General features: G+C 50.0%; 9 protein-coding genes across 9 annotated transcripts; 6 read left to right on the forward strand and 3 right to left on the reverse strand.

Annotated features, from left to right (window-relative positions):
* Positions 1-450: 450 nt before the first annotated feature.
* Positions 451-2877, reverse strand: N7500_002105 (uncharacterized protein; the record flags this gene model as incomplete). Its single annotated transcript, XM_056673251.1, has 2 exons — positions 451-619; positions 671-2877. 2 exons carry the CDS (start codon positions 2875-2877, stop codon positions 451-453), a joined length of 2376 nt encoding a protein of 791 aa, XP_056533776.1.
* A 237-nt stretch (positions 2878-3114) lies between these two features.
* N7500_002106 (mitochondrial 37S ribosomal protein bS18m) lies at positions 3115-3896 on the forward strand (the record flags this gene model as incomplete). Its single annotated transcript, XM_056673252.1, has 3 exons — positions 3115-3253; positions 3360-3595; positions 3690-3896. 3 exons carry the CDS (start codon positions 3115-3117, stop codon positions 3894-3896), a joined length of 582 nt encoding a protein of 193 aa, XP_056533777.1.
* A 395-nt stretch (positions 3897-4291) lies between these two features.
* On the forward strand, positions 4292-6240 carry N7500_002107 (WD40 repeat domain-containing protein; the record flags this gene model as incomplete). The annotated part of the gene is made up of 3 exons (XM_056673253.1): positions 4292-4307; positions 4360-4448; positions 4510-6240. 3 exons carry the CDS (start codon positions 4292-4294, stop codon positions 6238-6240), a joined length of 1836 nt encoding a protein of 611 aa, XP_056533778.1.
* A 337-nt stretch (positions 6241-6577) lies between these two features.
* Positions 6578-9987, forward strand: N7500_002108 (FUSC family protein; the record flags this gene model as incomplete). The annotated part of the gene is made up of 7 exons (XM_056673254.1): positions 6578-6622; positions 6673-7627; positions 7687-7991; positions 8044-8456; positions 8706-9613; positions 9664-9825; positions 9887-9987. 7 exons carry the CDS (start codon positions 6578-6580, stop codon positions 9985-9987), a joined length of 2889 nt encoding a protein of 962 aa, XP_056533779.1.
* Positions 9988-10327: 340 nt separating this feature from the next.
* N7500_002109 (TADA1 family protein) lies at positions 10328-11880 on the forward strand (the record flags this gene model as incomplete). The annotated part of the gene is made up of 4 exons (XM_056673255.1): positions 10328-10535; positions 10666-10940; positions 11005-11113; positions 11210-11880. 4 exons carry the CDS (start codon positions 10328-10330, stop codon positions 11878-11880), a joined length of 1263 nt encoding a protein of 420 aa, XP_056533780.1.
* Positions 11881-12447: 567 nt separating this feature from the next.
* N7500_002110 (U4/U6-U5 snRNP complex subunit PRP6) lies at positions 12448-15432 on the reverse strand (the record flags this gene model as incomplete). Its single annotated transcript, XM_056673256.1, has 1 exon — positions 12448-15432. The coding sequence occupies one exon, from the start codon at positions 15430-15432 to the stop codon at positions 12448-12450; it is 2985 nt and encodes a 994-aa protein (XP_056533781.1).
* Positions 15433-15631: 199 nt separating this feature from the next.
* On the forward strand, positions 15632-17040 carry N7500_002111 (dimethyladenosine transferase; the record flags this gene model as incomplete). The annotated part of the gene is made up of 5 exons (XM_056673257.1): positions 15632-15773; positions 15831-15868; positions 15928-16149; positions 16202-16266; positions 16347-17040. The coding sequence occupies 5 exons, from the start codon at positions 15632-15634 to the stop codon at positions 17038-17040; spliced, it is 1161 nt and encodes a 386-aa protein (XP_056533782.1).
* Positions 17041-17087: 47 nt separating this feature from the next.
* Positions 17088-19346, reverse strand: N7500_002112 (GTPase-activating protein GYP1; the record flags this gene model as incomplete). Its single annotated transcript, XM_056673258.1, has 8 exons — positions 17088-17283; positions 17340-17432; positions 17484-18367; positions 18419-18903; positions 18961-19077; positions 19157-19166; positions 19240-19255; positions 19326-19346. The coding sequence occupies 8 exons, from the start codon at positions 19344-19346 to the stop codon at positions 17119-17121; spliced, it is 1791 nt and encodes a 596-aa protein (XP_056533783.1). The 3' UTR covers positions 17088-17118.
* Positions 19347-19763: 417 nt separating this feature from the next.
* Positions 19764-22793, forward strand: N7500_002113 (Nucleotide-binding alpha-beta plait; the record flags this gene model as incomplete). The annotated part of the gene is made up of 6 exons (XM_056673259.1): positions 19764-19804; positions 19867-20145; positions 21217-21257; positions 21325-21488; positions 21544-22564; positions 22660-22793. 6 exons carry the CDS (start codon positions 19764-19766, stop codon positions 22791-22793), a joined length of 1680 nt encoding a protein of 559 aa, XP_056533784.1.
* Positions 22794-23927: the final 1134 nt, after the last annotated feature.

The raw sequence follows: 23927 nt of genomic DNA on the forward strand, positions 1-23927 counted from the left end.
CTGGTGGACGAAATATCAAGGCCGAGAGGTGCCCTGAAGCTACGACATAATGTAGACGTAATAGAAAGGTTCAAGGCAAGATATGCAACTAAATATATATATAACTCTAGTTTTGTCATTTCTGATTTGTCTCCCTGTGAGCTCACCTTTCCCTCTTAGTTTCCCATAGACCGCGTTTAGAAGTTAAGTCATTGCGAAGTGGCATGCTCGAGTACCTGAGCCCTCACCCAGTTCGAGAGCCTAGTCTGAGCACTCCCATATCTATAAGGTTAACCACAACTCGTCCCTCCGGCGTGACAAGGAAGCAACATGCGACAATATCCGTGGTAAGTATATTTTACCTGCAGAAACAGCTGAAAAAGGAGGGAGATCGTCAAACAGGAGGTATTGCCCGGTGTCCCCGTTATGAGAATTATGATATATTGGCTTGCTACTTAGATACAAAGATTATTACACTGACACTTCATTTGAGATGCCATCAAACTCGAGTCCATCCTCTTGATCAGTGCGTTTGATCGTCATCAGATGCTCCCAATGCTCGGGATACTTCTCACTTGCCCATTTCTCCACCTCGTCTTTCCAGTATTGGTATGGGATGGCGTTGTAGAACAACCCGATACTAGGACCCGTGTTAGCCATGATAGCACAATGGGAGAGGGTATGTACTCACGTGTTGCTGGTGGGGGTGATCCCAATTTCGGCTTCCATATTGTTGATAGCCTCAACGGCCAGATCAAACTCGCACTGCGCTGCCAAGGCCTCCATATACGCAGAGTAGAGCGGGCGGTTCGCAGTGATCTCCAGCTTCTTGACCTTACCCATCATCTTTATAGCCTCCTGGGCACCATTGTGATGCTTCTCGCAGACCTTGAAGAAAATAGTGATAGTTTTGTGACAAGGGCCTTCCTCCGACTGAAGAATCTGTCGGAAGATTTCCATGCTCTTTTCGGGCATATCGCATGCGGCATACGCCATCATCAGACCATTGAGGATTCTGGTGTTGAGATCCACTTCAAGATCCAGCTTCAGCATGTTGTGCACAAGCTCCAGATTAGTCGCATCTGCCGTGCGAGCGAGGCCCTGGAAACAGCGTGCATAAGTGTCTGCCCTAGGGCGCCGACTGGCTTCGTCGGCTTGACGCATATGTCCAAATACCAATACGGCAAGATCGCTGCGTTTCCGGTTGAAGAAGGAAGTCATGATTTTTGTACGGACCGAGACCCACGTTTCCGGGAAGGCGATCTTCAAAAGCTTGTATACATTCCACACATCTGTATCGGACTGGCTTTTGTCCATGATGTACTCTGCGAGCGCATTGCGCACCGGCATCTTCTGTTCGTCGCTGTAACTGCTTAGTCGTGGACGTAGCAACTCTGAAACAGCCTCAAGATCGTGGCGGTAAAGAAGCATGTGTGTCAATGCGGCAATCGTCGTAGATTCTAGATGCACGTTCTCTTGAAAGAGCGGGTCTAGCAAGGAGGATATTTGGTCGAATAAGGTGTCCCTTTCCTCGGATCGACAGAGCATCGCGATGAGCTTGTTTGCAATTGGCAGGTTGTGACTCGTGAGGGAAGTCGGGTCAACCCTCTCCTCAAGGATCTTCAAAGTCTCATCGACATCGCCGGCCTGGATGCGGGACTCCAATTGTAAGACATGAGTTTGGCTATCTGGGACGAGACCCCACTGGCTCGTGAGTGCCATGAAATCAGAAGCCAACTGCGGATTCTGCAAAGCGTTTGCATACTGAATAAGGTTATTGACAATGTCAATGTTGATGTGTCCCTTGAGCTGAGAATTCTTCGCAGTCCACGCATCAACCTTGTGTGCAAGAGCAGAAGCATTGCTGCCCTTTGCTGCTTCCCATAGTAAAAGGATGCCAATGGTTTCTTCTTTGGGCTCATCGGGGAGTGACTTGAATATCTCTTCCGCCAATTCGACCCGGGAATTCAGAAGATAGTGCTTAATGAGAGCCTCTCTCGCAGCCATGGACGGTTCTGAGCCATCGGTAATTGGGGAATCGTAGACAGTTTGGGCCGCTTTCCACTGACCGTGGCCAACGAGAAATTTAACTAGCTCTCCGTGCGAGGCTTGGTCAAACTTGTTGCCATGGTTTCCCCACTCATCGACAATCTTCCGCACCTGTCGAAGATCGTCCTTCATGGCAAATCCTTTCATAATTGTGAGCCAGGGCGATGGGACAGCTTTACTCATTTGACCCCAAAACTTCAACAAGGTATGTCTAGCATCCTCGGGATTGCCATTCATAGCCAATATATTGATATAAAGACCAAGGGCCGGCCGGCTAATCTTCCCTGTACCAAATCCATGATCAAGGTTCAATTCTTGATATGCGTATCGGGCAAGGTTTATGACAACTTCACGAGCTTGCGGGACACATCCAGACTCTGAGAGCACATCTAACACCTTTTCGAGGTTCTCAATCGAGAAAACATTCTGCCAATCTTCTTCTTCCATCTCGCCCTGCTGAGCCCTGAGATGTTTGAAGGTGACGATCAGCGCACGGGCTTGGAAATGGCTGATGAGCATTGGTGTTTCAAGTCGCATTGTGAAAAAGGTTTGGAATGCTTTTGCGAGAATATCGCTCGGGGGAGCTCTGCTTCTATCTTTGAGTGCCCTCATCAAGTCAGCCATTGGTTTCAGGCCTTTTTCAGAAGGCAGAGTCGATTGTGACCGCTCAGGGTCTGAGCTGAAAACAAAGAGGTTGCGTCGCGATGTATAAGGAAGGCTTGACATGGCCGGTCGTACACGGGAAAGGGTGATATTGTGCAATAGGCGGTTCCGATGGCATTGGGAGAAACGAAGCGGTTCATTGTTGATGATTGCCCGGAAGACCCGTCTCGTGAGATGGGACTGCATTATGAATAATGTGGACTAAGCTTTACAAGCTCAGATTAAGCAAAAAGTGATGGATAGAAAGGCTTAGTCCCAATTTGACTCGCAATCTGCATGAAATCGTGAAAAATGGGGGCTCGCGACGCGGCGAGATCTGGAGGCGGAAGAAGTCTTGGCAAAAAAAGATCTCATCTCCGCGTTGCCCGGTCTCCCTATCACCGTCTTCGACATCTACAACCAATCAGGGATTGAAAGATCAAGATGTCTTTGAACCTCTTTTCCTCGTCATCCTTGCTACGCAATGCCGCGACTACAGCCAATGTCGGCCTGTCGCTCTGCCGCTGGAGCTCGACCGCTGCCATGAGCGCCTTCACTTCCCAGCGCGGCACAAGCTCACAGAGTATGTGATGGTACCCGATACACTGATATGATTCATTTGTTGTCTCATTCTATGATATGACCCCGTACTGGTTTGAGTGTGACTGACGATTAACGTGTTGCGATAGCCTCCCAAGTGGTCCAGCGACGCCGTTTACCAAGTCGCCTGAAGTTCCTCGAGGACCAGAAGGCGCAAGGCGAGAGCCGAGCCCTTGAAAGATACCAAACCCGGGACTTCAAGGCTGGAGACATCTACTCCCCTCATGATCTTAGCCCTGCCGAGATGAAGAAATGGGGAAAGCGTCAGAACCCTTCAAGAGATGCTTTCGATGCATTGAACCTGAATCCTATTGATTTGTACAAGGTATGGAGCCCTCGAGCCAATTGATATAATTTTTTTCGGTATGGCACACATAGCATGATGAACGGTCAACTGACATTTCCTCTTATCACCACAGAACTTCTCTGTCATGTCCGAATATATGACCAGCATGGGCCGTATCAAGCCCCGAGCTATCACCGGTCTTCGTCCTGTTAACCAACGCAAAGTTGCTAAGGCGCTCCGGAGAGCCATCGGCATGGGCCTTATGCCTAGTGTTCACCGACACCCCGAAATTATCGCAGCTGAGATGCGGGCACGTATGGAGGGCCCTGGAGGTTTCTAAGCTGAGCACATATCACTTTGGAGTCATTGTTTTTGGGATCTTAAACATATTTTTGGGAGATTCTCTTGTACAAGTAAGGCCGTTGGAAGTTGGAAGGGGCACGACTTAGTGTATTATTACTCTTAGCGTTATGCATTGATTTTATTGAGAGCTATGACTTTTGACTTCCTTTGTGCCGGAATACTTTAAACCCATCAGATTATCTTGTATATGTATTGACACGCATATTTCTCTTTTCTCCTGTCAATGCTTGTTTGATGTAGACAAGAGGTGGCTGTGTTCCCCGCTATTAATTGTGGTGGCCCGAGTACGTCAGTCGATAAACAGTGGACTAGTCTACAGGACTTTCCTCTGCTTTCCCCCAACTTCTCAGCTTGAGTGTGCACACCCTAGCAATGTCACTAACGAATGGTGAGAACTCAACAGCCTCATATTATCTTTTATCAGTCTAACATATCCAAAGAGTCTATTTGGGCTCCTAGCCCCTCTACCACCCGCGGCCAGCCCACCCAACTCTCTTCTGATGCTAAAGGCGAGCGATTGGCCTATGCAGTATGCGGCTCGATGAAAATCTTGTAATAACACTGCCTTCTTCTGACAAAAGCAATCATAGTCCAACAAATCCATCTTCCTGCGCTCAATCGATGACCCCGCAGTCGCTAGGCAGTACACCGAACACAAGGCGCAGACAACTGTCGCACGCTTCGCCCCCTCCGGTTTCTACGTTGCAAGTGGTGACGCTGCTGGAATTGTGAGAGTATGGGATTGTGTCGGCGAAGGAATCACCAAGGGTGAATACAGCATTGTCAATGGTCGAATTAACGATTTAGCTTGGGACGGTGACTCCCAGCGGATTATTGCCGTCGGTGATGGCAAGCAGCGATATGGACACTGTATCACGTGGGATAGTGGAAACACCGTTGGCGAGATTCACGGCCATACGCAACAGCTCAACACTGTGTCTATTAGGCAGCAGCGGCCTCTGCGCGCTGCCACTGCTGGTGATGACAGGAAGACGGTCTTCTACCACGGAGCGCCGTTCAAATTCAACAACGGAATTGCCGACAAGCATTCAAACTACATCTACGGAGTCGGCTTCAGCCCGGATGGTTCGCACTTAGTCAGTGTTGGCGCAGATCGGAAGATCTGGCTCTACGACGGCAAAACAGGCGAAACGAAGGGTCAGATCGGCGAAGGAGAACACAATGGCAGTATCTTTGGTGTTTCCTGGGCCAAGGACTCTCGAAAGTTTGTTACCGCAAGCGCGGACCGGACCGTCAAGATCTGGGACGTGGAGGCTGGCAAAGCAACACAGACCTGGACCTTAGGAGAAGAGGGTGCCATGGCTGTTCGCGACCACCAAGTTGGCGTGGTCTGGCCCCCGGGAAGAAGCGATAACCTGCTTATCAGTTTGTCTCTCAGCGGAGATTTGAACTACCTGGTTGAGGGAACTCCCGAGCCCCGGCAGGTTGTCTCGGGCCACCAGAAGAGCATCACCTCCTTGACACAGACCACTGTGGATAACAAGGAAACTTTGTGGACAGGCAGCTTTGACGGAAGAGTTTGCAATTGGGATGTAGCTTCAGGGAAGGCCGAGGAGATCGAGGGAGACGCCCACCCCGGTTACGTCGCCGGACTTGCAACTACAGCAGAGGGAAGCGGTAGAATATACAGTGTCGGCTGGGACGACACTCTCCGTTCTGTCGATGCCGCTGCTAAAACATATACTGGCAGTGCTTCAAAGCTCAATGGACAGCCGAAGGGCGTTGCGGCTGGTGACTCGACCGTGCTTGTGGGCGAAGCCGAAACCGTCGAGATTTTCCAGGATGGCAAGAAGACCGGAGAATATAAAACAGACTTTGTGGCTACAACTGTAGCTGCTTATCGCTCTCAAGCAGCCATTGGAGGTGAGAATGGATCTGTCCAGATCTGTGCCATCTCCAGCTCTCGGCTTTCTCCCCGGGCAGACATCAATGCCTCTCGCAATCCAATCTCTGCTCTTGCCTTCTCCCCAGACGCCTCCCACTTGGCCGTTGGTGACTTGCGGGGACGTGTCTTGGTTTTCAAGGTCGCCGATGGCAGTTTGGTGACAGACCGCTGGACGGCGCATACTGCACGAATCACATCACTTGCCTGGAACGAGGCTGGCTCACATGTTGTGAGTGGATCGTTGGACACAAATATCTTTGTTTGGAGCTTAGCTAAGCCAGGCGACTGGATTGAGCTGCAGAACGCCCACAAGGAGGGTGTGCATGGTGTCGGATGGGTTGCAGGAGGCTCTAAGATCATCTCAGCCGGTGCTGATGCAGCGGTGAAGGTGTGGAAAGTGGAAGGCTTGCAATAATTTTCAAGTGGCTGTGATTTTGTTTTGCTACAGAGTTACAAACATTCAGAGTTTTGCTTTGTTACCGGAAATTTGAGATTAATACTAAGTCTCCCGAATTGTACTCTGTAGACAAGCTAAAGAAAGCAAAACAAAGAGGTGCGTGGCAATGGAAAGTAGGAAGTGGCCGTAATTGCCCAATCGTAGCCGCCAACATTAACCTGCATAGCTCTCTGCGTCTCCGCACAACCTTCTCTGGTTTAAATATTGGAAGCCTGACCAAGGGCGAATCATCTTATTTGTGCCATGGGGCTTGTACAATGCCCTAAGTCCACGTGAAGTACGTGAAACCTCGAAGATGCCGGCTGGAACTCCCAGCAGCTCCCGCCGCTCGCGCCCAACGGTATGTACTAGCATTCTCCGACTATAGAGATATACTAATCGTCGTTGAAGCTCCGCAATGCTACATTTGTTCTTCCCAAAACAGGCCAACGCCTGAGAGGCCTCGTTAACCTCCGAGACCCCACGCCCATACCCGACGACGAGAACGATGAAAGGCGCGGCCTCCTCACAAACGAGATCCAACATTACGAGGGGTATTTTGACGCGCTAAAACGCCGTACACACGATAAATGGATGCAAACAAATCAGTTCATTAGGTCAGAACCGGGGATTGGGATCTTGAAGTACAGTCTTGCCTATTTGGCCGGATCTCTTGCAACCTTTATCCCTGCAGTCTCAGCCTTGCTGGGCCATCAGGATGGGAAGCACATGGTGGCTACGGTGACGGTCTACTTTCATCCGGCCAGGTCTCAGGGTGGGATGTTCAAGGCATTAATCTGCGCGTTCCTGGCGTTCTGCTATTCTTCCCTCTTGACTATTACCAGCATGTTCGTGGAGATGTTTTTTCAGGACACATTGGAACTGCCTGTTCTTGGCCACGCGGTGGTTTTGATAGTATTTTGTGGCGGTGGGCTTGGCTTCGTGGGTTGGACCAAGCAACGACTGGGAGATCCTCTGGTGAACGTTGCCTGTTCACTCACTTCTCTAGCAACAATCACCATCTTGACCAAGGAAGGTGCTGTGCAAAGCGGCGACTTGTCCCTTGCCAAGATCTTCCAGGTCTTAAAGATGGTCGTAATGGGCGTGATAGCCGTCATGGTTGTTTCATTTTTCGTCTTCCCCATATCAGCGCGTCAAAAGCTGCGCTCGAACCTCGTCACGGTCACTGATACATTGGCCCTCATGATGGCACTCATCACAGAAAGCTTCCTGAGCGGGACTGAAGAAGTCCTTAGCTCGGCTGAATTTGTTGATGCCGAGGCAAGGCATCGCAAAGCCTATAGCCAGCTCGACAGGCTCGTGCGAGAAGCTAAACTTGAGCACTATGTAGCAGGCACCGAAAAGAGTACAGACTCGAAAAGAATCTCGTCCGATGGGTGCAGGACATCACCCATAACATGGGAGGCCTTCGTAATGCAGCTGCTCTCCAGTTTAGTTTGATTCGTGAGACAATTGCCCGTGAATCTGGCTCTCCGGAAGATCAGCAGGGTAGCTCGACTCATGTTGATTATTTCACACCCCTCGAACGATCCTGGTCATTCCCCGATGGGTCCTTTTTGGAGCCCATCGTTGAGAGACCAGAGGAGGAACTATCTCCAGGCGCTTCTATACGTTCTCACCAGCTTGGAAGTGGTGAATCGACACCCAGGCCCACACTTCTTCCGGCGGATATCTTCACTATCTTCATCTCTCACTTGGGTCCATCAATGGTAAGTTGAACCCAAGAAGTATTTGACACAATTCAGGACTGACTGGAAGTAGCGATCGTTGGCCTTTACATTGAAAGAGATCTTCAAGGAGATTCCATTTGGGCCTGCACCGAACTACAGGGTCTCAGTGAATGGTCGACTGCGAATCAGTCTTGACAGGGCGCTTGATCTTTACAAAGAATCGCGCCAGGCCACGCTCGCATCCCTGTATCAGCAGAAAGAAACCATGAAACTTAAGACCCGCGAAGCCGAGGCCGATCTTGAGGAAGTATCAGCCAGCTGTAGCCATTTTAGTTTTTCACTCCTCGAATTTGGAGAGCAGCTCAAAGAGATGCTTTCCATTTTGGATGAGCTGCAGCTGGAAGTCGAAGAGCGGCCTAATGGGCGAACCTGGTCATGGCTCAAAGTGTGGCAGTGGTCAAGGACTACAGAGGCTGCTAAATTGGCCTCCTTTGGTGCTGGTACGTATGTCTCCACATAGCAATCCTTGCGACCATGGATATCACGTTAATGCCCCATAGAACCAGCTTCCAGGTATTTCGATTTACCCGCTACCGAGCAGGACCTCCATAGTCATGCTAGACATGCATCAGATGGATTGATTGCACATGATAGACTCCCTGTCAGTGTTCAGATACAAAAAGCCCCTTCAGCAAAAGAAACAACAAAGCAAAGACTCGGTTACCGTTTATGGAAATGTCTTGGGTTCTTCAGGCGAGATGATACGAAATACGCGATCAAGGTTGGGGCAGGAGCTGCAATCTACGCTCTACCTGCTTTCCTTCCTTCAACCCGTCCGTTCTACGGACGTTGGCGGGGAGAATGGGGCCTGTTGTCCTACATGCTGGTATGCTCAATGACAATCGGGGCTTCGAACACGACGGGGTATGCCCGGTTTCTTGGCACTTGCTTGGGGGCAGTCGCTGCTATTGTGGCATGGAAGATCACCGCTGGGAACGTATTCGGTCTTGCATTCTTGGGATGGATAATGGCCGTCTGGACTGGATACATCACTATTGTTCGTGGAAATGGGCCCATGGGCCGGTTCATCATGCTCACTTACAACCTCTCCGTTCTATACGCCTATTCCCTCTCTCAGAAAGGGGCAAACTTCGATGAAGACGAAGGCGGTTCTAATCCAATCATGACTGAAATTGCACTTCATCGGGTTGTTGCTGTGTTTTCTGGGTGCATTTGGGGGGTCATCATCACTCGAATGATTTGGCCCGTCAGCGCAAGACGTAGGCTCAAGGATAGTCTGAGTCTTCTCTGGCTGCATTTGAGCCTTATCTGGAAGCGTGACCCACTCTCCACTATGGCGAAGGATACAAGATCTATTTTATACATGAACCCCCGAGAGAAGCTTGAGATTGAAAGATTTTTGTCGCGATTGGAGTCTCTTCAGGCTGCAGCAGGCTCTGAATTTGAACTGAAGAGTGCGTTCCCTGAAGTCTCGTATGCCAGGATTGTTCGCCGTACACGCAGCATGGTGAATTCTTTCCATACCATGAACATCGAGCTGATGAAGAACGACATGGCTACTGAAGGTGAAATCAGCCTTCTTCAATACACAAAATCGGAACGACACCAGCTATCTGCTCGCGTGAGCCATCTATTAACAGGTCCGTTCTTTTGCAACCGTGGGCTTGATACTGTGCTGACTATCCTTTAGTGATTGCTTCGTCAATGAAACTCGAGTACCCTTTGAGTGATGTGCTCCCTAGCATTGAGCATGCCCGAGACCGGTTGCTTGCTCGCATCTATCGCTATCGCCTGGATCGTCAAGCATCTCAACAGACCACAGATGAGGACTGTGCTTTGCTTTACGCCTATAGTGAGTATTTGTTTGGCTTCTCGTTATATTCTGTGGGATGTACTGACCCATGTACTTCTAGTTTTGGTAACAGGCCAATTATCGAATGAGATTACGGAGATCATTGCGGAGATTGGACAACTCTTTGGAGTATTAAATGAAGATGTAGTGCAGCTAGCATAAAAACCTAGGGAATGAATTTGAAAAACATCTAAAATAGCCATTGCCGTAGAGTAAGGTAATATCTTCAAACATGAAAGGGCACAAGTTTGGCGCACATCGATGTATCCGTTTCTGGCTTCTGGCGGGGAACCGCAAGTCGGAACCTCCCTTCCACCCAAACCCATCGCCATCTCTTTCATTCCATCAATTTTCATCTTCAGTTCCCCAGATTCTCTTATGAAAGTATCGTCTCTTCATCTTTTTCTAGTTTGAACCCTAGAATCCTCCTTGATGAAGGCGTAGGTGCCAATATTCCCTGCCCTTCGGCGTCGACCGTCGCGCTCTCGCAAGTCCAGCAACCATGCAGATTGATCCGGCAGCTCTGAGTCGGAGTGACTCTGTCTCAAATCCAAAGGGCGCCGTGCTCAATGGCTCAGTATCCGCAAAGACCTCCAGAGCTCTGATATCGGTGCCGAGGTTGGAGCTGGAACATGCCTACACGGACCTGAAGACCGCCATCGGAGACAAGTGGGCCGAGTACAAAGAGGCCACAGCTCTGTTCTTACTAGGTACGTCGTGATGCGCATGGAATTCCTGGTCAGAAAGCGAATGCTTGAGCTCCGCGGAGGCTGTTTCCCCCTTCTCCTCTACATACTGGCCCCCGGTTCGATCATCTCCTGACCGCTTGGCCGATTATAGGACATTACAACCAGAGTGAATACGCGTCACGGGTCGACTACTTCTTGTGCGCCGATCCTAAAAACGAACATCTACATAACAATTTCGTATGCGCGCTTATCGGAAACCTCACGCGCGACCTCCCCGATCATGGCGTCGCAAATTGGGTATCGGCCAATGATAAACCATCAACAGTGTCAAAGCCCGTCTCCGGAGATGCTGCTGAACAAAGACTGAAGACGGAGGTCATGAAATTACCTCCAAGGGATCGTCGGCGCATAAAGGGAATACCAGAAGTACGTAGTCGCAAACGATGACGAAAACCTTCACCCCCAGAAACAGAGAGCTAATGGTCACCAGCGAGACCCTAATGAAAAGGTGCCCACGGAGCTCGAAGAAAGCTATTTAGCTAAGCAATTCAAATTGCCCAGCCAGGTTCCCGCAAGTGCAGGCGGGCTTAACAAGACTAGTAAGGCGACACCTTTCCCATCGAACTCGAGATATCCTCTCCGTTCCCGTGGTCCCTTGTCAGGAAAAATTGCCTAACCATCCTCCTCCGTTACAGACTGGGAACTGGAAATCCGAAAACGATATGCCCAACCCCTCGCCGCAGAGACAGGCGAGTTCCCTGATGCCGAATCCATCCATGCCCGCATGGTTCCCATATGTTATGAAGAGTCTCTACCCAGCGGTGCCGGGCTTCCGTGTGCTGAGTTTATGGCAATTGCGACAGAAACATTCGTGAAGGAAGTATTATCGGCGGTATTTTCGCGAACCCGTTCGAATGGCCCGTCCGGTACAATCAATAACATGATGATGCGCCAGTACCGACATCAACTAGAAGTCGAAGAACTTGCATACACACGTGGAGAGATCGCGAAAGACGCTGCCACAGGCCTACTCCCCGTTGAAGCGAGAGAAGCCAACCTTCGAAAACCATTGGGCGTCAGAGACCTACGGTTAACCTTGGAACTTGGCGGCGGTGTCCTCGGGCACATGCCGCTCATCGTAGACCAGATCATGAACGGATACTTCGAAGACGAACTCGAGACTGAAAGGCACGATCGGTTGGAGAATGGCGTTGGTGAACCACATCAGGAAATCAAAGCCGACGAAGACGAGATGGACTTGGACGATGATGAAGACGGTTCTCTGCTAGACTGGGAAGGCGGCACACTTGATGATCGAGATCAGTTGAGCTCTGTACTCGACGAGTGTCTGTCCATGGCTGCATGAGAATTTTATACCCCCCTGTCCTTTTTTTTTTCACTGTTTGTCATACATGCTACATTACATGCTTTTTTCTCTTTTATTTTTTTATATCTGTTCTGGTTTCCACTCACGGGTTGGATGGTGGCTCAAGGCGTCTGGGTACTACCAAGGGAGGTGATCACTATTTGTGGCGCCACATGATTTGCATATTGATTTGGAGTTTGAAGATATTGTCCTATCCGTTCTCGACCGCCTGTCTTGTCCTATGTTTCACCTTCCTATCTTGGCCATGTACAGTACTTTTTAAGGGACAGGGCGAAGCGGTCGATATCTGGAGGATGATGGGAAATCTCAAAACGAACAGACCTCAAAACTCGCATGGCCATGACCCCTGTTGTAGGTCAAGCTTGTTTCAATACCCAGGAATTCTACTTTACAATTTGGTTATCTTGGGACATACTTACACATTAGGAGACTGAATTTTTACATAAAACATGAGTCGGACAGAGACGTATATCCCTGTTGAAGATTGAATTCCATGGACGCTGTGCCCCCGAAACGCCTGTAGACAATACACCAAGAATACGTCCGTTAGTTGATTGTATTTGCGACGAGCTTCAAGATCTCCTCGGTGGACTTGTAGGCATTGGCCGGGTCCTTCGCGATGGATTGCCAGAATTCACCGTGCTTGGGTTCCATCGAGATGCACTTCGACACGACATCTGATCGTTTTTCCTGTACATGCATGTCAGCTGGATGTTCCAATGATAAAATAGAGCCCAAATGATAAGTGAAAAGAAAGGAGCAACCAACCTCAGTGCCATGCTGCATAAGAAATTTGTAATACCAAGCCCAGCCATCACCATAATCACTGTCCGAAACGATCGCCTTCTCGAACCAGGTCATGGCCTTCTCCAACCGACGCTCGCCCCAGAAGATACGCGCGACAGTAATGAACAGAATAGGATCGTTCTCAACCTTCTTGATAGCCTCCAGACTGCGCGCCTTGCGCTGGGCGCGAGGCTCGAGATGCCAGATACTTTCGCTCCACAGAAGCCCTGATGTCGGGACTTCCTGGATCGCGCGCGCCATCAGGACCTTGGCCTGCGCGATATTGTTGGCGCGACGTTCAACGCGCACACTTTCAGTCCAGAGCTCTGCACTTTTGGGGACGGCCAAACGGGCCTTGTCGAGGATGGATCGGGCTCGGACCACGGCGCCTGCTTTTTCTTCCAGTCGCGAAGCAAGCAGCCATAGCGCAACGGACTTGGGGCAAGCTCGGGTGCCTGTTCCGTATGCCTCGCGCGCCTGCGGGAATTTCTTTTGCGCTTCGTAGATTTGGCCCTTCATCATCCAGAGCTTGTCGGCCTTCGGGAATAGTTGCAAGCCCTGGTTGACTAGATCCAGCGCGTCGTCGATATTGCCGAGCTGCCGCTCGAAAGCAACGCTCTTGGTCCACACGCGATCTGTACCGGCTTCACGGCGAGCGGTGGCCAAAAGCTCTCTCGCTTGGTCGGTCTTTTTAGCATCGGCCTCTAGCTTAACAGCAGCCAGCCAGATATCTTCGTTGTTGGGGTTTTGATTAAAGGCACGGCCGAGGACTCGTCGAGCATCGTCAATATCTCCAGATTGCCATTTTTCCTTGGCAAGAAGAAGCCAGAGCTCCTCACTCTGGGGGCATGCTTCCACTGCCTTCTCCAGAACCTGCCAGAGAGCTTCTTTGGTGCCATGGTTGCGTTCCAGGTCCGCTGCTGCTAGCCAGATTGATCGGCGATTCACAAAGACCCGGAGAGCGTAAGCGTAAATTGCCCGGGCAGTTTCGTAGTGACCACGGGCAATACTGGCCTTTGCATCATCCATCCAGATATCTTTTCGGTCATCATCCTCATCGAGGCCCCATCCAAGAGTCTCTTGGATGATACCGCCACATGTAAGGACAGCGCCTTCGGCTTCGCATTTCTCAGCTTCGGTGATCCATTCCTCTCTCTTCAACATAGCATTCTCTCGGGCCAGAGACTGAACAGCACGCTTCATGACATTGACCTTCGCGAATGTACCCATCTGCTCCTGGAGCCGAGCTGCAGCAATCCAGATCTCATAGCTAGTAGGAACCGCTTTGCGAGCAGCATTCAAGACTTTCTGTGCATTCTCTGGGGTTTCAAGGCGAGCAAGGGCAAGCCACAACTCAACTGACAGAGGAATGATTTCAACGGCCTTTGCCAACAGCAAGCGCGCATCGGCTGGATCGTCTTCTAGATTGACAGCTTCTTTCCAGATCTGCACCGATTGGGGAATGTGCAAAATAGCCTGACGAAGAACATTCTTCTTGGCACGGGTATCCGTTTCTAGTCTCATTGCCTCGGTCCAAAGTCTTGTGGAACGGTCATTGTTCTTGATAGCATTGGCTGCAATAATCTTTGCATTGTGGCCTTCATTGAGTCGAATGTTTTCCAGCCATGCATCTTCGCTTTTGGGGCAGAGCTCACATCCTTTAGCGATGAGAGTCCTAGCAGCCACAATCCGACCAGCAAGCTCCTCCAGACGAGCCAAGGCAATCCAGCCGGGAGCATGCTTAGGGTTAGTCTTGGTGACAGAGTCTAACAGGGTACGAACTCGCTTGATATCGCCGACCTCAACTTCACCAGCTTTGGCTTCTGTTTGTGTCAAGCTAGTAAGGTAACCCTTCGGGTCGATATTCGTAGAGGTTCCGGATGTACCAGCAGATGCGGCCTGATCTAGTCGGACCTTCAGCACTTTATCACGCGCCGCACCGATATCCGCGAAGTTCATCATAGAGTCCTCGGTGGCTTCTCCTTCTGCAATATTCGTTTGCGTGCCATCTTCGGCGATTGTCGTGCCGTACTGAGCTGAGTCTCTCGCTCCAGCAATGACGCTATCCGGGACCGCATAGAACCGCTGTCGGGCATTCTGTTTATCGCGTCGATTCTTGCCCGTCAAATCTCCAACCTCCGGTAGGTTGGCCCAGTCTTCTTCAGATACCGAGGCTAGTGTGCGTTTGAGATCGGCGAATTGGTGTTGTATCTTCGGATTATTGCGTTCGTATTCTTGTTGTTCGGCTTTCTCTCGAGCTTCCCTGTAGGTGGCGAGCGATTTATGTCGGTACTCTGTCCAAACAACCGGGGCTAACCCGATAAACAAATGGTTTCTGAGAGGGGGCGGGAGGGAAATGACTAACCTGCGAGCTCTCCGGCGCTTATCCATCTTCTCATCTACCTCTTGGTAGATGCGGTCTGCCTCATCGTCTTCTTGGTCAAACTGTCCGTATGCGAACAGCCCAATCTCGTTGTCAGGATCCTGAAATCGCTCATCTTCTTCCTCCTTTTCGTCTTCTTTTCCACCCTTCTCGCGTGAAGTGTTTCCGTAAGCAGTGGGTGCAGCTGCTCCGAGGAGCTGAGCTCTCTTGGTCAGGGCAGCTTGGATCTGTTCGGGCGTAGGTCCTTCACGCGCCGGGCCAAGATCAGAACGAGTAGTGAATCCTGTCGCACCTCGACCTAAACCAGCAACGTAGTTCTCAGGCGCTGCCTGGCTTAGGAAATCCTTTCGTCCAGACGCCATATTGGGCACAGCACAACTCAAAGGGCTCGACATCGACGGCGCAGAAGGCGAAGGCGGGCTCGGAAGAATGTATCTCCGGTTCCGACAATCTTATCGCAAAAAAAGTTCCGCCCACATTGAAGTCGGTGCTTTGTTGCCGCAGGTCTTCTCTCTAATTTCTTTTGATAGTTGTCGAATTCCAGAAGCTCATTGGTACAAGATGCCTAAGGTTAACAAGCCGAAGCGCAATAGCGCTTCGCAGGGCATGTCAGATGCTGCTGCCAAGACAAAAGCTGCTCACAGCATCTTCAAAATGAACACAGATATTGGCCAGCACGTGCTGAAGAACCCTGGTATCGCTGGTAAGTACTGGCGTTAACTGCGTTATGCCGTCTCTATCTAACAATGTGGATTTATAGCTGCAATTGTGGAAAAGGCCGAGCTCAAGCAAAGTGATGTGAGTTACAAAAAGCATTGATTGGCTTGAATGAATACTAAAGGCGTGTGAATCAACAGATTGTCCTCGAAATTGGTCCTGGTACTGGTAACCTGACAGCCAAGATTTTGGAAAAGGCAAAGAAGTGCATTGCCGTGGAACTGGATCCTCGTATGGCTGCAGAAGTCACCAAGCGCTTCCAGTCCACTCCATACCAAAAGCGCTTAGAGGTCATTCTTGGAGATGTAATGAAGACGGAGCTCCCATATTTCGATGTCTGCATCAGTAATACTCCCTACCAGGTATGTACAGTCCCAGATCCTTTCCAAATGTTCTTCGTCTAACGGAGTCAAGATCTCTTCCCCTCTCACATTCAAGCTCCTGGCTACATCTCCGGCACCTCGCTCCTGCGTTCTCATGTAAGTCCCCGCCTGCAAGACTGGAAGTTTGCAGAAGCGTTCTGTGTAAATGAAAGCTTACATATAAATGTCTCAAACAGGTTCCAACGTGAATTCGCTCTGCGTTTATTCGCCAAGCCTGGCGATAAACTTTACAGTCGACTTTCAGTCAATGCGCAAATGTGGGCCAAGATCGATCATATCATGAAGGTTGGCAAGAACAACTTCAAGCCACCGCCGCAGGTTGAGTCAAGCGTTATTCGAATGGTCCCCAAGAACCCACGGCCACAGATCAGCTACGAAGAGTGGGATGGTCTTCTGCGAATCGTTTTTGTGCGGAAAAACAAGACTCTTCGATCCAGTTTCATTGGTACGGCAAGCATCATGGAATTGCTAGAAGCAAACTATCGGACATGGTGTGCGCAAAACGACATTCCCGTTGAGGATGGCCCGGTTGAAGTCGCCAATGACGACCCGATGGCAATGGACATGGGCGACGAGCAGGAGGAGGAACAAGCTGCTGGTGAACCGGCCGACGAAGTCATGGATATGGATGACGATGACGATGTGCCTGATTTCTTCAAGGCGGACACAAATGCCCGTCTTGAGGCAGCACTCAAGAATGGAGCTTCGCGCAAGAAGCGTGGCAAGGTCGCAGAACTTGTCCGTGAAAAGGTGCGCCAGGTTCTGGAGGATGACACTGAACTCGCAGAGAAGCGCGCGAGAATGTGTGATGAGAATGATTTCTTGAAGCTTTTGTGGGCATTCAACCAAAAGGGCATTCATTTCAACTGAGCGAGAAAGACCACGTCTGCCCCGGGGAAGCATCCGATAATAGGAGTTGGAAATTCGGATCATGAATTATGATTACTATCAATAAAAGATACCATTTTCAGGAGGTTCATCACCAGCCGGCCGGAGGTGAGCACGCGAGTCTTGAAACAGACTCTGCCAGATAAATGCTTCGCTAAGTAAGAGCTCAATATCTTTCTCGGTCCAACCCTTCGTTGGCAATGCTTGAAGGAACATCATGACCTCCTGGGGAAACGTTAGTTCCTGTTTAATAGGAGTGATATTCGAGTAGAAAATCATACCTGGAAATCCATCTTGACCAATTGATCTGTCCATTTGACCAAGAAGGCAGCGCAAACATAGAGGTGGAATCGAGAGAAGCCCTGCTCCTCGGCCTAGAATGACAATCAGTATCACACAGAGCAGTCCGCTAGGGGGAAACGAACCATGTACGTGTCCCACATGCGTATCGTGTTTTTGATGCTCATTTCCCGCATGAGCAAGCAGTTCATCCATCGGAAGCTGAATTGCATAAATTCCACACCTTCTTGCTCCAGGTGCTTCGCGAGTGTTGCATCAATGCGCACTGTCAAGTCTCGCAGTGCCCTGACCTGCCGGTGAATACCAGGCTGAGCATATATGTAGTTGTCCTGGATACCATCCAGCAGCTTCGTCAGACACCAAAAGGTGTCTGCTTCCACTGCATCTAGCACACTTCGAGGCAATTGACCTGGGTCCATGCCTTCTTCGACATTCAAATCGGTTATGTAAACACCTAGGAAGACCTGCCAGAATGGTGTGACTAGATCATTGATACCTTGAACGTAACCACTTGCTGGGTGTCGGATTGCCCAGAGATAAAGGATGCGTTCCAAAGACCGCTGGGTGGCTTCATAGCCGTACAGCGGAATGTGAGGGCTGGTGCGTGGTACATCAATACTAATCTGATGCCAAACCGCCTCGTCAAGTCCTCTGCCGCGGCCCTTGGTCGAAGAAGAGGCGGTTGCAGAGCTTACTCCACTACCTCGGTCAAAGGCCTGCCGGACTCCGTCAAGGTACTCTTTGCGCTTCCGTTCCAGAGTGGAGATGCGTCGTTCGCTATTAGTAGGAAGATAGCCAAGAAGAAGTTGCCAAGTCATTGGCCGCACTTCCTCTGGAACCCCTGACCAAGCGAGATCCCGAAGCTCGGTGGGAGACACCGTACTTGCTTGCAGGATGCGCTTGAACTTGTTAATTCGCGTAATACGACTCGAATGGATTTCCCTTTCTTTGGGTGAAGCATCTATAGGAGGTGGAGAGTGATTGATAAGGTTCAAAGCATTAGCAGGGTCTAGAACTGTCAGTCATGGTCCAGATTGTTCGGTCGTCAGCTCATACATACCCTGTAGAATGTCCTTGTACTGAGGCCGAAGAATCTTCCCATCTCCCTTGCGAGCAGTCGGATACATTGGGGCACCACGCTCTTCCGCAATATCTGAACTATTCGCACGTTGCCTGTTAGCGGCGCCTAATCCGTACCCAAGTGTTGAGGGATTGCCTGCTGCTCCGCTGCTGAAATCAATATTCTGGGCCTTCAAAGGCGCGGACCTTTTCCTCCTCATACTAGCAAGACTAGGAAGCCCAAATTCATCTTCATCATCATCGTACACAATCTCGTCATCGTCATCATCATCATCATCTTCTTCAGTGGGGTCACGACCCCACTCGTTGACCCCTTCGGTCATAATGCCGGGGTAAAGTTGCCGGGGAGGTGAGGCGACTGGGTTTCCTGGCCTGCGAGCTGGGTTCGATGCAACATTTGTAGCCGACGGTTTCGGTGGTGTTCTCGGGCCTGGGTGGGAGGAGGTAGGTCTGCCAAAGAGGACACTTGTCAGTCATTGTTCCTGATCAATTGCTGGATCTATGGAATGTATAGTTACATACTGTACAATATTGGCATGTGAGTATGATGCGCCAACCACAGTATTCGAGCCATAGAACTTCGATGGTCCCTGATTTAGGGACGTGCTTCGGCCAGCCCAGAAGGGAGACTCGGTGCGTCTTGAAAAAACATTAGCATTTGATAAACCTTACAGCTGTCTCCATAGCTGGAGAAGAGGACATGTAGAGCTTCACTCACTCCGACTTGTCTGTGAAATGGGACAAAAGGCCATGTAAGCTATAGCTGCGATTAAAATGCAAGGGGAGGCAATAGATACGAACCAACCTGGACCATTTCCTGAGGTTGCAGTCAGCTCATTGTCCCAGACAGTTTCAACATAGTCTCCGGGCTGAGGAGCTCAACATACCTGCCCTTTTTTGTTCGCCATTGTATGGAGATTCTGAAAGTGGTGTGCTCATGCGGGAGTCTAACACACGTGCGGGGTGGCACTGTAATAGGATGAACGCCCGTCCTGCGGCCAGGCCATGTAGGAAGATAGAAAATCAATAGAGCATACTTGAGAGAGACTTGAAATGAAAGGCAAATGAAAGCAATATTGTAGGTTTCAGCGTTATAGATACAAAATACTTAGCTGTCACCCCCGAGTCCTGCGGGCGAGCGACGTATTATGTAATCGACCCACTTGGGGATTCCCGCGGTGGACTTTCTCAACTTCTTCATCCGCTCGTTCTCACGTTTTGAACGATTCTTGTTTTTTTGATTTTGCTTCTATTGTGACTGACTAGATCTACACGTGCTCCAGTGACTACCTCTCTTATTGATTTTATTGATCGCTCATTTCACCATGGCTGACCCAGAGGATGGAGATGATCTCTTTGCTGATCTGTATGTATTCTACTTGATTCTACATTGAATAATGAAATTCTAATCTGCCTTCTTCTTCTTAGCTACGATGCTGACGACTCCACCAACCGTACTACTGCAGCGGTCGAGGCGCCAAAGTCCACTGATCTAGGCGCGACCAACCCTGCACCTGCTGGAGACTCTGCTGGACAGGATTTTGCACCTGCCCCTGTTGGCACATATGAATCGCGCCCCGCCCAGCCTTCAGAGTCTGACCCAGGCTATCACAATGGCTCCGGAAACGTTTATGGCGCCCCTGCCACTACCCAGGCACCCCCTCCTGCTGAGACCGAATCTCACGGAACAGGGATCAAAGAAGACGGGTAAGTCGACTCATCGTGTTTTTTTTTTTTTCATATTCATGTTTGGACCATACCCCCAATTGCATTTCTTTTGTCTGGCTTGGGGATTTACCTCGGTGCAAATCTGGGTGGTGTCAATTGCTATTCATGGGTTTCGACTGCTATTCGGGTCCCGGAAGGAGACTCCTAGCTACGGTTTCAACTATCTCTCTGGGCTGTGGAATGTGGGCTGTTTCAAGAAAAATTGCCTGTTGTTGGGTGGCGCATGCACTTTCAAAGGAGGAAAACAAACAGCGGGCTCGGCGACCAATCAGCACCTCTCTTCCTCGCACTACCACAAGGCATCTCCAATACATATTGGGATACCCCAGCATTTGCTCCACGGAGTCAAGCGGAGGCTCAAAAGACACATTGGCTGGGGCCCTTGATGAAGACAATTGCTTGCGCAAGTCAAAACACGCCACCCACGGACCTTTGTCACAAACGATTCATATATAGTACAGCCGATACTATATAGTTTCCTGTCGATATACCTTGATAGGGCAGAGCAAGAAGTAGCTATCTAGCTTGGGACTCTGTGTTAGACAAGGCAAAGGTTTTCACGGGTCAGACAGACAGACAGTGACAATTCACTTTTTACGACTGAAATACTTGCACCTCCACGCTTCTCATCTCGCCTATCTCCGGCTTGAGCAATCCAGAAAGAGAGGGACATGAATTGTGCATCCAAGCCCATGTAAACCTGTGGGCTTGACGTTAAATCCTGTGAACATGAAAAGCTCAGGACCGTACAAGTATACATTGACAGTGACTACGAGGTACCGAAGATCATGTACCGACCTAGCACGTGCCTTACTTGTTATAGGGCAACGTGCTCAGAATAGCGAGGCTTTTCGCACACTCGACTAGCCCATGATTAGCGATACCTGGCCACCCGCCTTTGTGTATTGATTTGCTTCATTTGTCGTGCCATTTATCATCACTATTACATTACCTTCCACCATCATGTTGTTCACTGAAGATCATTACCTGGGCCGTTTTGTTTTTATTCCTGCGATGAGTCCCTGCTGACCAATGAAATGTGATTGTTAGAAAGATGTTCATTGGTGGGCTGAACTGGGAAACTACAGACGGTATGGGCGTATATCCTTGCTGCACGGAAAGCCGTCATCTGGCTAACCCAACTTGGTTCTCATATAGAGTCCCTTCGTGACTATTTTTCTCAATTCGGTGAGGTTCAGGAGTGCACTGTCATGCGTGATAGCGCCACTGGACGCTCTCGCGGCTTTGGCTTTTTGACTTTCCGTGACGCCAAGACTGTCAATACTGTGATGGTGAAGGAGCATTATCTGGATGGAAAGATTGTAAGGAATACCTCGCAAATGGGCAAAGAAAACTGTTGCTGACAAAATATCCAAGATTGATCCCAAGCGTGCTATTCCCCGCGATGAACAGGAGAAGACTTCTAAGATTTTTGTCGGTGGCGTTAGCCAGGAGGCCACCGAGCAGGATTTCAAGCAATTCTTTACGCAGTTTGGCCGTGTTGTTGATGCCACTCTTATGATGGACAAGGACACTGGACGACCCCGCGGATTCGGTTTTGTCACTTTCGACGGCGATGCTGCTGTTGAGAAGGCTCTCTCCCGTCCTCTTGAAATCCTGGGCAAGCCAATTGAGGTCAAGAAGGCCCAGCCCCGTGGTAACCTGCGTGACAACAACGATCAACGTGGTGGCGGCGGCCACCGCAACGGAGGATACCGCGACCAAAACCAGAATGATGGAGGTCAGCAGCAAGCTGCTCAGCAGGGACAGGGCAGTTCGATGACTCCTCAGATGATGGCACAGTACTGGCAACGCATGCAACAATACTTTACCATGATGCAGCAGTCGATGGCTGCCGGTCAAGGAGGGATGCCTGGTATGAACATGAACGCCATGAACATGAACCCCGCTATGATCGCGCAAATGCAACAGATGCAGCAGATGCAGATGCGCCAGCAGCAGCAGCAGCAAATGGGTGCCCAGCAGCAAGGTACTATGAGCCCTGGCCCTCAGAGTCCTGGCTCCCAGCAAGCTATGCCCAACATGATGAACCCGGCTATGATGCAGCCTAACCAACCCAACGTACCCGGCGGTACAGGCAGTGATTGTGCTAGTCCCGTTCCCAACGCCGCTGCTATGGCCGCCAACTACAACAACGGCGCTGGAACCCCAGCCAGAGGACAAACTGGACCTGGATACAATGCCACCGAGCAGATTGCTTTCGAGCAGCAAAAGTATGAACAGCAGCAGATTAACCGCTCGATGGACCCTCGCGGTTTCTCGCCCTACCAGCAGCAGGGTGGCCCGACTTCGTGGGAGGGCATGTACGATGAAGTCCCTCAACCTCATGTCCCAACCGGACCAGCAGGTATGAGACGCATTGGAAGTTCGGGTAGTGGTATGTGATTCTTACGAGTTTCTGCATATTGTGTCCCCTTCATCTCAATTCCGTTCCTATTTCTTGCTCCGTTGACTAACGCTTCTCCCAAACAGGAACTACTCCTCAACCTCAGGGCACTGCTCCTCCAAATGCTCCTACTGGACCCCGTAACGCTGGCAAGCCTGGTGCGAACTACCGTGGTGGCGGCCGAGGTGGACACCGTACCTACCACCCCTACCAGCGCTAAGCTGCTTGCTGTGGCCCCCTTCATGTGACGCATCTAGTCTCTTCTCGTTTCAGATCCGATTTCGTTTCTCTTATGTGTTTTTTAAGTCTCTTTTTTTTACCTGGGGCCAGCGAATTTGGGCCTCAAGGATTGATAATTGTGCGGCCGCCAGCGAAGGCGACGTTGGGGCCTGGCGAACTGGTTGTATTGGCGATTTCCATACTCTTTGTCTTAAGTTCAAGGCTGTCCCTGGTTCGGTGCTTTCGTGGGTGGAGCTTTTACTTGCCAGGGCCCTGGGAATCAAGGCTTGCGTCGAGGTTCTCCGTGCTAACTGGGAGGGAAATTGTTCGGCGATCGGTGAAAGCTAGTCTTTAACCTTCGTTCAAATTCGTTGATACACTACTTTGTTGTGGCGTTAGCCTCACAATCAAGAGTCAAAAGTGTTCATCCGAGAGCTTATTTTGTAGAGCATATTGTAGGAGACAGGGCATAGGATGAAGGGCGTATGGCGTATAGCGTAGAGTGTAGGGTCTTCGTTCTTGAGTAACCAGGGGGGTCGAGCTCTCCAAGTCGTGGTACCTATGGTGTCTGTGTGGGAGCTAGCGCAACGCAGCCTAACCAGCCCACACGGGGCATTTCAAATTGAGACCCGAGACCTAAGACACCTTTGTATAAACACATATGTCATCTTGAAATCAGAATCATTGTTCGTATGTCGTATTGCCCAAAGTCAAATGGATGGGTTGTCTTTGAGATAGGGCTACATAGTACACGTGACGTGGACAGGATTGCCTAGTTCATGACCAAACTGCACTGGCACCACAGCCTTTGTAATTCACGCTTACTTCAATATCGAGTGTATAGTTTTGTACAAACGTGTAATTATCGTTTCTCAAATGAGTGTAAGAACCTGAAGAATGTTGATACTTTGGCATTCAATCAAAACGGCCTGATGTTCACAGATCTGTCGAAAGGTTTGCTACCATACAATGTAAGCACCCAACTTCCAAGACTTTGGTGGGAACATATTATACGGGCTTTTTAAAGATTCTCTTTGTGGACTTGCTCAGAGAGATGATTCTCCTCTCCTGGTCATTTTGTTCATTGTTCGCCATGCATATCAACGTTTCTGTCTGTAGATCTGTATAAGAAAAA

This window comes from Penicillium coprophilum (genome assembly GCF_028826855.1).
Source record: "Penicillium coprophilum strain IBT 35676 chromosome Unknown utg000002l_segment0_segment1, whole genome shotgun sequence".
Lineage (NCBI taxonomy): Eukaryota > Fungi > Ascomycota > Eurotiomycetes > Eurotiales > Aspergillaceae > Penicillium > Penicillium coprophilum.